Source organism: Sinocyclocheilus anshuiensis, unplaced genomic scaffold (assembly GCF_001515605.1).
Source record: "Sinocyclocheilus anshuiensis isolate Anshui unplaced genomic scaffold, SAMN03320099.WGS_v1.1 scaffold461, whole genome shotgun sequence".
In the NCBI taxonomy this organism is placed as follows: domain Eukaryota; kingdom Metazoa; phylum Chordata; class Actinopteri; order Cypriniformes; family Cyprinidae; genus Sinocyclocheilus; species Sinocyclocheilus anshuiensis.
In genome coordinates, this window is record NW_015541005.1 from 1,739,020 (window position 1) to 1,754,458 (window position 15,439).

General features: G+C 37.2%; 1 protein-coding gene across 5 annotated transcripts in view; it reads left to right on the plus strand.

Moving 5' to 3' along the window:
- Nucleotides 1–15,439, plus strand: part of clec16a (C-type lectin domain containing 16A) — a 59,202-nt gene that overhangs the window by 39,572 nt on the left and 4,191 nt on the right. For 4 of the 5 annotated variants that reach the window (XM_016488542.1, XM_016488539.1, XM_016488541.1 and 1 more), the window contains 4 exons: nt 4,521–4,672; nt 5,845–6,049; nt 6,446–6,583; nt 8,702–8,842. In XM_016488542.1, the coding sequence (XP_016344028.1) occupies nt 4,521–4,672; nt 5,845–6,049; nt 6,446–6,583; nt 8,702–8,842 (636 nt within the window). Of the gene's footprint in view, nt 1–4,520; nt 4,673–5,844; nt 6,050–6,445; nt 6,584–8,701; nt 8,843–14,605; nt 14,704–15,439 lie in introns of all 5 variants that reach the window. The other variant, XM_016488543.1, reaches the window with a different exon arrangement.

Sequence of the window (15,439 nt, forward strand, 5' to 3'; positions counted from 1 at the left end):
GTCAGAGCTGTGTGAGATCACTACCATCCTGCTTTTGTGGGGGTGGGTAGGGGTGTTAAATAATTTTTTTTTTGTTTTGTTGTTTTCCCCATAGGTTTTTAGCATTCTAAAAGCTCTTTATTCTAAAGATACTACAAGCTACTAGGTGTAATGTATTCTAAGTTGCTACAGAAGTATTGCAAGTATTACGTACAACAATAAAACAGTGCATTGACATAAAAAAGGAAATTTACTTTTGTTCTCAAATCTGCTTTAAATTTTTTAAAATTTGGTTGCTTTTATGATTTTATGGCTGAAATCTTATAAATCCTACCTCGCTCATAACATCCTGCCTTATCATCAAAAGGACTACTACTCAGTTTCATGTGAATCTTTGCGATAACTTGATAACAAACAACTACAGCTGAGTGATTCACATACACTGAATTGTGTGCTAGCTCTTGTTTCTGTGGTATCAGATAAAGTGCAGTTAGATAAAGATGAAACTGCAGCCCTTCGGTTGAGTTTTAATAGGAAAAGAATGTAGAATCGATATATTTCTCATGAACTGCGACCATCTCCTTGGTTTTGAGTTCCATGTTAAGACTTTCCTCATTGTATCGCACACTCAGTCGCAAAGTGTTTACCACACATGATGAAATCGCACTCTCGTCGCCTATGCAGCTCTTTTATGCAATCTGTGGGTTTGCACTGTTAACCGATTCTCACTTCACCCCTGATGTGTTGCATGGAGGCCCTTGGTCTCAGCACCTCCAGCTCAGTTCTTGTGTCCAGGTGTCCTGGTTAACTCGGGTCGTCTCACTTTGACAGGTAAGAGGGTGTGTGTGCAAAGATAACTGACTCAGACCTTCCACTGTCGCTAAGGCCTTTGCTATAGCTGGTGTAGCTGTTGTGGGCAGCAGCCTTGAGCTCTTCCAGTATATCTCATGTCTAACAGTAAGGCTGCTTGAGAAGCACCTACAGCCTGGGTCAGAGAGTGGGCAGAATGAGCCCTGGAAGTGTGAGCAGGTGGGAGGAAGCTCAGATTTTGTTGCCAAAATCAACCCACTGCAGCTTCCTGTCTCTCAGCCGTTTGTGCATAAAAGGGTTAATGCACAAGGCGTGACATCGGCTGACTGTTTTCGCTCTGGGTTTGAACCGGTTTCATTTGTGAAGAGCAATATTAGGTCAAGTTGATAAAGATTTAAGTCTGTTAGTCTGGCATTAAACTTAGTTTTACAAGATTACATTATAAGTACAGTAGGGTCCAAATGTTTAAGAATCGAATTTATAATATATGTAAAATGAAAAAAGTTGTATGTTTTGATAATGTTGAAATCCTAAAAATGATGACAATTTGTTCATTTGAACATTTCAGAAACCTTAAAATAAATAATTGTGAACCATTTCTGTGTTTTGAAAATTTCTAAATCCAAACATTTAACCATTTTAATTCTGAACAAATCCAATGAATCATTCAGATGAATTTGTGAACCATTTCTTTGTCTTGAAATTTTCAAAATCCTAAAAATGTTATGACATAAGCTTAATTCTTGCCGGATAGCATGATCATCAGATTTTATACAAATTTGTGGAGTTCATGGAGCTCAGATCCTATTGTAAATAAAGCAAAATGGGGACAAACCAAATATTAAAATTAATTATTTTCTTAATTTAACATTTCACCCAAATGATTGTGCTGGTAATATAATTTATAATGAAAAAAGTGTATGAATAAAATTTTATAAAATGAATGCTAATGATTTTCTCTAGTGGTTTCAGACTTTTGGACCCCACTATATCTCTGCAAAGCATTTTAACGTAAAATCATCTCCAATTTTCATATCTGGAAAATCTTTTGTACATCCCCCAGCTTCACAGTAACTACAGCTGGTTCATCTTGCACCTTCATGATTTGTGATAACATTGGCCTTTTATGTTCTTTTTTTATTGTGCATCCTGGAATGGCTCATCAGTGAGTGGATGGAACAAGCACCTCGCTATGAAATGACGAGAGAGCAAAATGGGGACAAACCAAATATTAAAATGAATTATTTTCTTAATTTAACATTTCACCCAAATGATTGTGCTGGTAATATAATTTATAATGAAAAAGTTTATTAATAACATTTTATAAAATTAATGCTAATGATTTTCTCTAGTGGTTTCAGACTTTTGGACCCCACTATATCTCTGCAAAGCATTTTAACGTAAAATCATCTCCAATTTTCATATCTGGAAAATCTTTTGTACATCCCCCAGCTTCACAGTAACTACAGCTGGTTCATCTTGCACCTTCATGATTTGTGATAACATTGGCCTTTTATGTTCTTTTTTTATTGTGCATCCTAGAATGGCTCATCAGTGAGTGGATGGAACAAGCACCTCGCTATGAAATGACGAGAGAGACAGTCAGACAGATAGACAGACAGATCGACCTGAGAACCTGATGTGCCACTGATCTGTTATTTTTAGATGTGCAGGAAATGATGCATGCGCACAACACAGTAGACACAGCACAGTGCATTGTGTGAACTTTGTGTGAACATGAATTCTTGCTGAATATTTTCCACTCTTTGCTGCCGTTTTTTTTTTTTTTTTGTTCAAATGTATTTTGTGCCCTTCTTGTTTCCTTTTTTTGCATGCATATACATAATTGATGCACATGACGTGAACACTTTCTGAGGAAGTTCTCAGAAAAAGTTTCTCACCTTAAACACTTAGTCACATGGTACTTTTGCATGTAACACCCCACCCCCACTTTGGTTGAGAGCTGAAATCTCTTCTATTAATCGGGGTTTGTTAAAATAGACATGCACATTACATTTTCTCATGAAATTACACAGGATGTAACTGTATATTGATTTAGCTGGTGGTGTCTGGAAGGTCTGATTCAGTTACTCATCCAGGGTTAGAGTGAGCGATTTGTCCTGCAGTAAACTACATTTATTGTGTGCCGAAGGTTATTTTCACGTTTTCTAAGTTATTGTTTAGTTGACTCTTGCTTCAGGATTCCCAAGGTCATGAATAACCTGGAATATGAGGTAATTTTTATGTAATGTTTTTCTGGCAACGACATCTTAAAGGGATAGTTCACCAAAAAATGAAAATTCTGTCATAGTTTACTCGTCCTTAAGTTTCTCCAAACCTGTTACTCTTTTTAACACAAAAGATATTTTTAAGAATATTCCTAACCAAACAGTTGATGGTAGCCATCGACTTCCATAATATTTTTTGCCATGCAGTGGAAGTCAGTGACGACCATCAGCTGTTTGGATACCAACATTCTTCAAAACAATCTCCTGTTGCGTTAAACAGAGAGATAAAAGAAATTTGTACAGGTTTGGTGAATTTTTTTTTTTTTTTTTTTTTTTTTTTTTTGTTTAATCAGCTAATGATGCTGATTACTAAACAGGTTCTTCAGAGAAGATCCCTTTTCCTGAATTGATCAAACTGGTACACAAGTATGAATGATTCATTATATTAATTCGAATGAAGTCTCCCAGCTTCCACATAAACCCACTGCCATTTATAGACACTGAAGTGAAGGCTCTTTGTTCCGTTTCCTTTTTTTTTAAATACAACTTCATTATGAATCAACCAACATAACCACATGTAAGCACCCTGAAGTGTATCCTGATTGCCCTTAGGATACGAGATTCCACAGAGCTGGTGTGCATCATGGTATTTGTGGCTTTAAAAATGGAGAACTACTGTGCCTCAGCTGTCTGGTTAACTAGTCAGACGGTGTGTATTCTTTGGTATAAGAGCAGATCATTTTCCCCAGAGGCAACACAATTCTCTGTCATCGCTGTTGGCTGCGAGTTAAAAGGAAGAGCAGCGTTTACTCTTTCAGTTCTGAAGTAATTCCTCAACCTATCAGTGTGACTTCTTAGGAAGTTCAGGGAGAAACTGGTACAAAGTCATAGTACCTCAGTTGTGACGATGCTATTTCAGTTATTAGTTTAGTTGGTCTACCTGAAACCAACTTCAAACGTTCATGACCTACCTCTCTTAATTTACCCCTCCCCTTCTTCCCCCACCCCCCTCTCCACCCACCTGCGAGTAGCTGCGATGTACTGTGTAGGTCATGACTCACTGGAGTGTTTTTGAAAACTCCCGTATGTCTGAGTACAATCTGATTTCATGCCAGGTTAACACTCACTCAGTTACTGAGTCTTTAATGTGATTGAATTCACGCTTTATAATACGAAGTGCATGACTATATTTAGTTGTGCAAGGCCTACTCTTTCTTTGGAAATAGATTAGGTGGTTGAATTTAAATTGTAATGCTAAATTTCCTGATGCATGTGATCAAAAGCTACTAAGGCAGTAATGTCGAAATCCGGCAGATCTGGACTTGCATATTTGTACAAATTTTTCACTTGGGTTTGTTTTGAATGCACAAAGTTGTTACGCAGTGTTCCCATCCACAGTCTAGACTTTGACCTTTATGGCTTGTTTTTTACTGTTTTATGTAAGTTTATTGAAGGACCCTTGGAATTAACGCTCAATTATTCAACGTTATTCTTCCCTTGTAGATAACAGTGATCTTATTGCTTGCATGGTGGTGAGTAAAGATGGGGTTCAAGCTCAGCGCTTCCTGGCTGTGGATGTGTACCAGATGAGTCTTGTGGAACCGGATTCAAAACGTCTCGGCTGGGGTGTTGTCAAGTTTGCTGGCCTTTTACAGGTCTGCTTCATTCCCACTCCTACACTGCAAACATGACACTCAAACAAAAAAAAGAACACTTTGGCCACATTCTTGACTGTGATCTTCAGCTCAGAAATGAAGTCCTCTGGAGGGTATTTAAAGGCTTCTCTCGAAAACCAGTTCTAAAAATCTGGTTTTGGTTGTTTTTGGCTATTGCAGTTTTGCGTTAATATTGTTTCTTTTAACAAAGTGTCTCCGTTTAAAAACAAAAAGAGATCAGTTAAATGCTGTAACTTGATTTGCAGTGCAAACAAATGACTAAAATTGTGTAAATATGGATATGATGTGTGACTTGTATGTTGCTGCATTTTTTTTTTTTTTTTACTTTTCATCCAATCTTGTTGGTTTAATGCATACTGTAAATATTTGGTAACAATGTTCCCTCTAATTTTTTTCTTGCCGAGCAAAACTTTTCTTTATTGGCCGGATATTTCGGCCACCTGAGCAAAAACATTCTTTATACCAGACCTGTACAGTGCACACAGTAAAAAGTGTGTAACTTTTAACTTTAATGTGCTATTAATATTTGATTTGACCCTTGATGTAACAAAATTATGCAACATTTAGTTTTCCTGAGAAAACATTTATACAGTGCTGTGTTGCCAAGAAATTCTATTAAAAATCATTAAAAAAAATCTCATGCAGAACAGTTCACTTCTTTATAATAATGTGTGACCCTGGAGCTGGGGTATATTTTTTAGCAATAGCCAAAAAAATCCATTGTATGGGTCAAAATTATTGATTTTTATTTTATGCCAAAAATCATTAGGCTATTAAGTAAAGATCATGTTCCATGAAGATATTTTGTGAATTTCTTACCGTAAATATATCAAAACTTAATTTTTTATTAGTAATATGCATTGCTAAGAACTTAATTTGGACAACTTTAAGTGCAGCTATTTGATGACAGAAGTAATTATTATTATTATTATAGGGAATGATTTCTCAGAAGACATTTCCCAACAGACACTGGAAGTGTAATAGGAAAGAATAAAAAAGAATACAAAATTCATTCTTAAAAAATAAATATACAAATTCTGAAAACAAACCAAAAAAAAATGAATAAATTATTTTCAAAAAATTGTTGCACTTTAAGTCTGAGAAACCAACATTCAAATTTTCAGATTTGAATCTAATGCTTCTGTTCACAGGACATGCAGGTTTCAGGTGTAGAGGACGACAGCAGGGCCCTGAACATCATCATACACAAGCCCACGTCTAACCCTCATGCCAAGCCTGTGCCCATCCTGCAGGCTAATTTTATTTTTGCAGACCATATTCGCTGCATCATCGCCAAACAGCGACTAGCCAAGGGCCGCATCCAGGCCAGACGCATGAAAATGCAGCGGATAGCAGGTCAGGTCTTGGCGGCTTACCAGTTGTAAATTTCCTTGAAGCCAAAGCCATAAACTATGTTTTTACGGCAGCTTGTATCTTCTGTTTATAAATGACACTTTCTCAGACCTCCCAGCTGTTGTGCAACATTGGGGGAGGGGTTGAATGGGGCCATTTGAGTTGGACTTTAGTTTTATTTAACTGCCCATAATAACATTTTGAATTAATGGATGCCAGGTGCAATAAGTTTAATTGTACTGATTTCCAGAGACATGGAATTTCCCTTTAGCTTGGATTTTTATCCTGCTATGATTTAGTGTTAATGTGTAGCTGGAAAAAATGAATTAATATTTCTGTCACATTATTTTTGCTCATGTTATATTTTTTCCCTTCTTTCCATAAATATTCATCCTGCAGCTCTATTGGACCTTCCTGTTCAGCCTTCCACAGAGGTGCTGGGCTTCAGCCAACCGTCTGTTGCTTCATCTCTCCCTTTTCGCTTCTATGACCAGTCCAGACGCGGCCCAGCCTTCGCCTCTGTAGATAAAGTTCCAGGTAAATGTGTGAACGATTAAGGAGGAAATCACAGAAGATTAAGATTCTTGCTTTTTTAATTTAAGCTTCTCAAGGATGCATTAAATTAATTAAAAATAGCAGTAAATGACAGTAAAAATAAAATAGTTACAAAAAGATTTCGGTCAAATAAATGCTGTTGCTTTGAACTTTCTATTAATTAGAGAATTATGAAAAAATGTGTTGCGTTTTCCACAAAAATGATCAGCATATTAATGATTTCTGAAGGATCATGTGACACTGAAGACTAGAGTGTAATGGCTGATGAAAATCAGCTTTGCATCACATGAATAAATTACATTTTCAAATATATTAACCCCTAACTTTTTAACAGTAGTTTATTTTATCATTTTACACTTTTAATAAAATTGAAAATAAAAATGAATGTCTAGTCTGTCTTCGGTTGCCGTTTTTTGAGCAAGCTGCTGCATACTTTCTTATGGATGATTTGGTGGTAGATGAGTTCTGTGGCACAGTCTTAATGTAAGATTTCTGTTTTATAGGAAGATGCTCACAACATTAGAGGTTCCTGTTTCTGTTGCAGTATAAGATATATTTAATATATGTTGTGAAACTTTTACCTCTTTTGCATTTATTATTTCTGAAAGGGACTTGCTCACTCACTTCTCGCTGAGGAGATTTGCACAGAAATTAGACTATTGCACATCCTAATTTTGTTTCCCCCCGAATTTCTCTAGTGCTCTTCTAAGTTACAGTTCTGTTTTGTCTGGAAAAGGTTTCTAGGTAATGCTTCCTCTGTACCAGCTGTGATTCTGAGCAGTCATGGTATTCAACCCTTATTTAGACTTTTGGTTCTAGACCAGTGGGTCATTTACAAAGTAATGTGGTTTAATGTGCATTTAAGTGTGATGACTATATATATATCACCTAAACCACTGCTTAGCCAAATACAGCAAAATCTAACAAGCCCCCTTATCACAAAAAAAAAAAAAATCCTCCAAATCTCTTAATATTTACAAAATGTATCGATACTTTCAGATTTCGGTAGGATTGTGGTGGTTCTTAATTTCACAAAAGTGAGTTCTCTGTATAGGGAAATGGATGACTAATAACTGTCTCTCAGTCCCTTTTGATGACGTGTTGTTGGTTCAGGTAAAAGAGATTGTGGTTCCCAGAACTCTTGGTTTGATGCCAAGTGCTTTGAAAAGCCTGGTCTGTTCATTGTTTGCCATTGGATCACATTAAAGTCATTTGGTAATTGAGATTATTTTGTACCAAATTCATGCAATGAATTAATGTTTCAATAATCGGCAAGTAAGGGTGTGTATTTGTGAGTGTATATGGGACCTGGATGGAGACAGCTCATTATTTATTAGAGAGGACTAATGGCCAGACGGGAATCTTCACTTTAAAGAGGTCATATGACGTTGCTAAAAAGAACATTATTTTGTGTATTTGGTGTAATGCAATGCGTTTATGCGGTTTAAGGTAAAAAAAAAACACATTATTTTCCACATACTGTACATTATTGTTTCTCCTCTATGCCCCACCTTTCTGAAACGCGTCGATTTTTACAAAGCTCATCGGTCTGAAAAAGCGAGGTGTGCTCTGATTGGCCAGCTATCCAGTGCGCTGTGATTGGCCGAATGCCTCAAGCGTGTGACGGAAATGTTACGCCCTTTAGCATACTGTGATGCCCTGTCCGAGACAAAACCAATAAAACCCATTATAAACGAGGCATTTGTTGCATCCAGTGGGGACATAATTAATGCTCAAAACTAGCATTTGAATCATCAGTGGCAAATTATTTAAATATAAAAAACGTACTTACAGGCTGTGAGTCAGAGCCAAACTGTCTTTGCAAAGTTGGAACTGCCCAACTTTATAGAAACAGCCTTTGTGCCACAGACGCATTAGGCTACTGGTTCAGGAAACAGTCCTCATCTTCCATAAAATGCGCTGCACACATCTGAATATTTGGGTTGAACTGTTCTGGCTTTAAGCCGCAGTTCCAGCTTGTTTTTGTTAGTAATTAAGTTTGATACAGAAAGTATCTGGTAAAAAGTATTAAAAGTATTCAGTGATACCAGGTCTGTCAGTGTCTGAGTGATTTGCATGTGCCGTGTGTTTGCTTTCCAGGTTTTGCAGTTGCTCACGTTGCTCAGCACAACCCCACATCAGCCTCCTCCACCTCACCCCCTTCCAGTGGCCCCACCGGCCCCGCTGACTCTGTCACAGCCAGCAGCTCATCCACACACACCGTCACACAGAGTCAAACAGGTAACAAACACACACTCACATATGCAACTCCCTTCTCTGCATTTGCTTAACCAGCGCCTTCATACGCGCTGCTAGAAAAACACCCTCTTTGCAAAGAAGCAATCCTTTTTATTTTTCTCACAGTAGGTCAGACTATGTGATATCCAGGGTCCAAGATTAATTTGTTTGCCACACTTGTCAATGACAAATATATGTTTTACTCATTTTCTTCAATGAGAATTGTTTTTGCTGCCCATGAAAAATATTTTTTGTCATTTTCCTTTGTATATTTGCAGCAAACGATGCAGGTCATTGTCTCTTGCATCATTGTGTCTTTCTGTGTGTCTGTCAGTTGCCAAACAGTGATTTTGTTCCCTGTATTTTTATATCTGTTTTTTTATGCATTTCCACAGATCTGGAATCAGATCAGACGTTTTATTAATAATTGCATTGTGATTTACATTTATACATTTGGCAGATGCTTTTATCTGGAGCGACTTGCATTGCATTCAAGGTATACATTTTAGCAGCTCATGCATTCCCTGGGATTCGAACCCCTGACTTTAGTATTGCTAGTGCATGCTTTACTGTTCGCTTTACATGTTGCTTTACATACAACACCTTTTTATTAAATCTTCTAAGCCAATTTGTACTTTCATTTAGCGCTTGGCAAGTGTTAATTTTGGATCCTGCTGATATCACAGTCCCACTTTTACAGTGTCAATTTTATTGTCGCAGCCATATAAATGCAGATTGCGAACTGCTGCTGCAGTATTACAGCTATAGTACATGATTATACGTAGATTAAAGACCCATACACACTAGGGATGATAACTATTGCAATAACTATAAATATAACATTTTAACAATCCTTCTAATTCTAGAGAACAGGGAAGTCGACTCCACAGCTATACCAGTAATGATACAGAGAAACAATATCGTTGGAATTACTTTCAGAACGCTTTTTTCCAGCTGATGAACAATTAAAAAAAAAAGGCAGCTAATCACAGTATACTCACATTTAAAGCAGCAGATAACGTAACTGCAGTGTTGACATGACATATAATGTTATCATCCGTTGGTGTGGACACTATTATTGTTATCATTCTTGGTGTGTTAAGACCATGTTTCTTTTACTATGAGCTCAAAGCCTCACAGCTCATACACTCTTGTTCTTTTTTTAGTCTTCAAGTGCATTTAAACGTGGTTGAATGTGTGAGTTCATGTAATTTCATGTTGACATCATCCTTTTGAGCACTTGTCAGGCAGCCAGTTTTATCAAAATTAGCAAGACACGAATTCCCTGGTAAGCTGTGGTCAAGTAGTTGTTTAAATGGAAGACTATTTTATGACTACCAGCTAAATATTCCTCCAAAAGGCCTCTTAAGAATTGATTGCTGGGTAGAACAAGAGTCTCTGAAGGACTTTGTTCACTTAAAGGCCTGTATAGCATCTGTCTTTCAGTCTATCTCTGCCTCCTACACTGCATCTGTCAGCAGATCACTGGTGGTCAGGTGTGGTTTTGGAAGAACCTGAAAACTCACGAAGTCTTCACACCACACGAGCCCAGGAGCCAATCTGGTGGCAGATTCTCTGAATAGAGCAGTGGAGTCTTGTGGCCTCTGTGAAGTCTCCTACAGATTTCTGTTTTGTGGCGGGGGAGTTTAACCAGAGGTGGAAAGTAACGAATTACATTTACTCGTGTTACTGTAATTGACTAGCTTTTTTGTGTACTTCTACTTTTTAAAGTAATTTTTTTAATCTGTAATTTTACTTTTACTTAAGTATATTTTGTTTGAAGTATTGTACTTCGCTACATTTTAAAACACATTAATTACGGAGTAAAAAAAAAAATTTGCTCCCTGGAAACTACTGCTGTAATGGGCAGGAGAGCAAACAGGCAATAAAATCACAAGAAAGATGGAGACGGACAAGACAGGCATTATGGTGCAGACCCAGCTGAAAACGAAAACCAATCGTATTCTGCTGAAGGAAATGAAGTGAACCCCTGGCCATATTTATGCTCTATTATGCATTGTAAGCTGTGTTTGCCTAGGGAGACCAAACTAGCAGCTTATAAAATCTTGACATCAACCCTTCGCAAGCATGTAGAGGTAAGGTTTGCATCGTTGCATTGGTGGTTAAAAGGTTTTGCACAAATTAGCCAAAAAGACAGTGGTGCAGGGTGTTGCGGTTTACAGCCACCATAGCACAGTTTTGCGTCTCTGAGCAATGACGGTGTTTCGTTCCTGAATGAATCAACCTTTTAAATGATTCGGTTCAATCGCAATGACTCCCTTATTAATAGTGAATTGCTGCCACCTACTGACGGTTTTAATTTCACATTTAAAGTATCTTTTGATTTATTTATTTTTTTATTTTTTTATATAATTTCAAATGAGTATTCAACATTTTATGTCTTATATATCAAAACATTATTTCTGCATTTGTAAATGCAGGTTAAATGCATTCATGTCCTGCCACTTCCGATGAAGCTTCTGTGTTTCCTTTGCATTGAAAAGATGAATTTTGTTGATACTGATTTAATTTGCCTGGTAACAGCCCAAATGTCTTATTATTCTAAATAACTGATTCCTTTAATTAAAAACAGCTAGTTTGAGATTTATAGGCCTATACCCAGTGGTGTCAAACTCAGTTTCTGGAGGGCCGCAGCCCTGCAGAGGTTTGTTCCAACCCTGTTCCAACACTCATACCATGTAGTTTTCAAAAAGGACCTGATTATCTGGATCAGGTGTTTAGAATTGGAGCTAAACTCTGCAGGGATGTGGCCCTCCAGGAGCTGAGTTTGACACCCCTGGCTTAAATAGTCATACTTTGATATAGCTGCCTGCCGTTTGCTGAAAACATTCCAGTGCTTATTTTTTATTTTTAAGTTGTGTACTGCTTCTGAAAGTCAGTTAAATCTTGTATATCTCTCTTCTCAGGAGCCTGAACCCACAAAATCCAGTAGAAATAGGAGCTCAACGTCCTCAGTCAGTAGTTTGTCATTTTCCAGCGTTTCATACGACCACACAGGTAATAAGCATTATGATCACTAAAATGTGTGAAAAATACCACGTGTAAGGACCTGGTTTCAGCTTTCTGCCTATGTCTTTCAGCCGACAGTGATGGGATGGTTGAAGGGCAATGTCTGTACTCTGTTTGGGTGGCGTTTTATGAAATCTACAATGAGCATGTGTATGACCTGCTTCAGCTAGCCCACACCAGCAAAACCAAAAGACGTCTTGCACTACGGGTTTGTTAATTAAAAACAACTGGTTTGAGATTTATAGGTCTATCCCAGGGGTGTCAAACTGCCGCAGCCCTGCAGAGTTTAGTTCCAACCCTGCTCCAACACGCACACCATGTAGTTTTGAAATAAGCCTAAATGATTAGATTAGCTGGATCAGATGTGTTTAATTAGGGTTATATCTAAACTGTGCAGGGCTGTGGCCCTCCAGGAACTGAGTTTGACACCCTTGGCCTATACAATTTTTGCCTCCCTCCCACTGTTAAAATATAACTAAGTAATTTTAAACGAGCTACTTTTTACTTTTCCTTGAGTAGATTTTTAGACTGGTACTTTTACTTGTACTTAAGTAAAATTTCATTAATGTAATGGTACTTTTACTTGAGTAGAATATTTTTGTACTCTTTCCACCTCTGCGTTTAACTAATACGGTCATGGGCTTTTTTCGTTTCTTTCATTATGTATCTCAGTTCCTTCTATTCTCTGAATCACTATGATTAGCTATTTTGAAATACAGTGACCTTTTGGGGTTGTCTGAGGTGAAACTGTCCATATCATTTAATAATCTCTTTGATTTTATTTTTTATTTTTTGGACAAAGAGTCTTCTGACGTCACTCAAGTTGTTTGAGTAAGGGCACTGTTAAGGGCACTAAGTGCAGCATTGTGGGGTGGCACATCTTTGTAGAGAAGTTCTTAGAAACAGCAGCGGTAGTAGCAGATGGCGTATTGTTTTGAAGGTGTGGATTTGTGGTGAGACATCCATTTCTCCCTCGGTCTCTGTCATAACAGACATGTACCACATAGTGGTTGCATGTATTCAACCTGCAAAGTGTTAAAGTCAACAGGAAATCCATCTGACCCTTTTATCTTCTTAAAGCACATTACTAGTCTTATAAAGTGCAAGAGTAGGGTTCCAGTAGTAAAAACAAATAAGCCTTTAAAGACAGACCTAGTTGTTAATCGATGGTACGTGCTTTTATTGAAGCTATCTGTTTGCATTATTTCGACTTATTTTTAAAATAACTCCGTTTAACAGTTGAATTTGTGGTTAAAAACTACATTACCCATTATTATGCAAAGAAAATTCCATCAATCAGAGAGTCTTGCTTATATTTCTGCATAGTTTTTAATTAGATAAGTCATTCGCAGTGCTTCATGGGTTTGTAGTTCTTTACTTAAAATTAAAGTTTTTAATGTTGTGACTCACCTCGTAGATGGTTGGTTTGGTTCATGGCTTATAATGCTTTAACAAAAACTCTTATAAAATCCATATGGGATAAATTAATCTTGAATCAGTGCTTCTGAAAAAGTGGGTGGACGCTAAAGTACTCTATTGTGCATGATTTATGAGTTCATGTAATTTCAAATTTGAAAAAAAAAAAGTTTGTCTTTGTAGTTCAAAATAATAAACATGCTCCGCCTCTCAAATGTCTTGTCCCAACCTTGCTTTATGTCCCATTACAGAAGTAAAACGGGTTGAAGGAATAGGAGGAATCAGATCAAGACATTTTGCAGTCTAGACTCGAACCCAGATCACTGGCATAATCAGTGCTCAACATGTCGGGTAGCTAGCCAGTAGGCATGGGCCGGTATGAGATTTTGACGGTATGACAACCTTAAGCAAAAATATCACGGTTTCACGATATCACGGTATTGTTGTTAAAGCTCTAAAATGTGTTAATTTGAAATGTCTGAGTAAAAAAAAAAATAACTGAACAGAATATATTTTGAGCAACATACAGCATATTTGGAACAGTAGAATTTGTTTATTTTTTCTTTGATTTGTTTCTGAAATGTGGGCTGTCCTGCAGCTTTTGATGTGGATGGTTGATTTGCTGCTAGAGCTACTGCTGCCCTAAAAAGAAGAAAAATAAAGACTGACATCTTTTTTCAAACAGTTATTTAATTTTTGTTATATAATTCATATACATATCATTTCATATCATTTATTTATATAATTTCATATACATAATTTGATTTAATAATCCAATTTGAAGCAAAAACAGAATGTTCTGTTCTGACTAGCTTTGTGAAATTATACTACATGCCTGAACGAAACAAACAGCGAAGCTCTGAATGGGACGCAGATTCACTCTCTGACAGCAGGAGGCGCTGATACAGCGTTTCCTTGGGTATCGCAGTAAACAAAGCAAGAGCTGCACTGAAACACTGCTTTAATGTGAATTATACGAGATTAAAAGAAAATACCATCTAAACGTTTCTGAAGACAGTCAGTTCCCCTCAGAAACACATTAATATAAACCCCCAAATCAATATTGAGGATTTTCTTCCAATACCGGTAATCGGCCCATGCCTACTAGCCAGTGCACTTCAGTGAACTGTTGTTTAAATCAAGCCGTCGCCATAATCCTGCTTTGTTATTTTTCTATGTAGATATAAAATAGTGTGCTTTGTATGTTAAGCTAATTGATAATATCCTTTGGCTGTAGGTTTTGCTCCATGTATGCTTCAGATTAGATGCTAAATGCATTTGTCAGTAGGATGCGTTCTGATCTGTCCCTCTGTTCTCTAGTCAGGTCTGGCAGGGAAGGCCGAAGGTGCGTGTTTTCTCTGTCAGAGGATGACAGGCACGGTGGAGAGTGGGTTTAGAGCTCCATGCACATGAAACAGGCATGTCCGTGTGACGTTTTTACATAGACTGACTATGCAGAGTGGTAGTTTCCAGTGACTTGCATTGTGCTACTAAAATCTAAAGCTTTGTGTGTGTGTGTGTGTGTGTGTGTGCGCACTTGGTAAACCTAATATAATCCAACTGCTCAGGAAATGATTGAGATTAGTTGATAAACAAAAATATTATATAATTAACAAAAATTAATTATTTTAATGTCTGTATGAGTCATAGTGTTGCAATTAAAGAACAATAAAATTAGCTAAATTTAAGCTTTGGAATGCATTTATCTGAAGTGATGAGTATTTATAAATATATACATCATTGTAGAAACTGTGAAACCTCACTCTAAAAGTGCATGGTATTAGCAAGCGTGGCTTAGCTGATGAAATCCAAAGGCTCTGTGAATTAATGCCACCCCAAAATGAGAAAGCACTGTATCCTGTTTTTCTGCTTCACCCTTTTTTATCTTCATCCTTTCACTTCCATGGCTCTCTGCCATTCCGGTTCCTCCATTTACATTCATACTCGTATTCTTGGCAGAGAGCTTCATAATAGAGAGACCTTTCACACTTCTGACTCACTGTCTCACATGTCTGATACCCCTCCCACTTCCCTCCTAGGCTTAATCCATAAGCATTTCTTAACTTGTAGTATGAATTCAGTTATCTACACACCTCACATTATTATCTACACACCTCACGTTGTCAATTATTACCTTATCTATTATCTTACCTT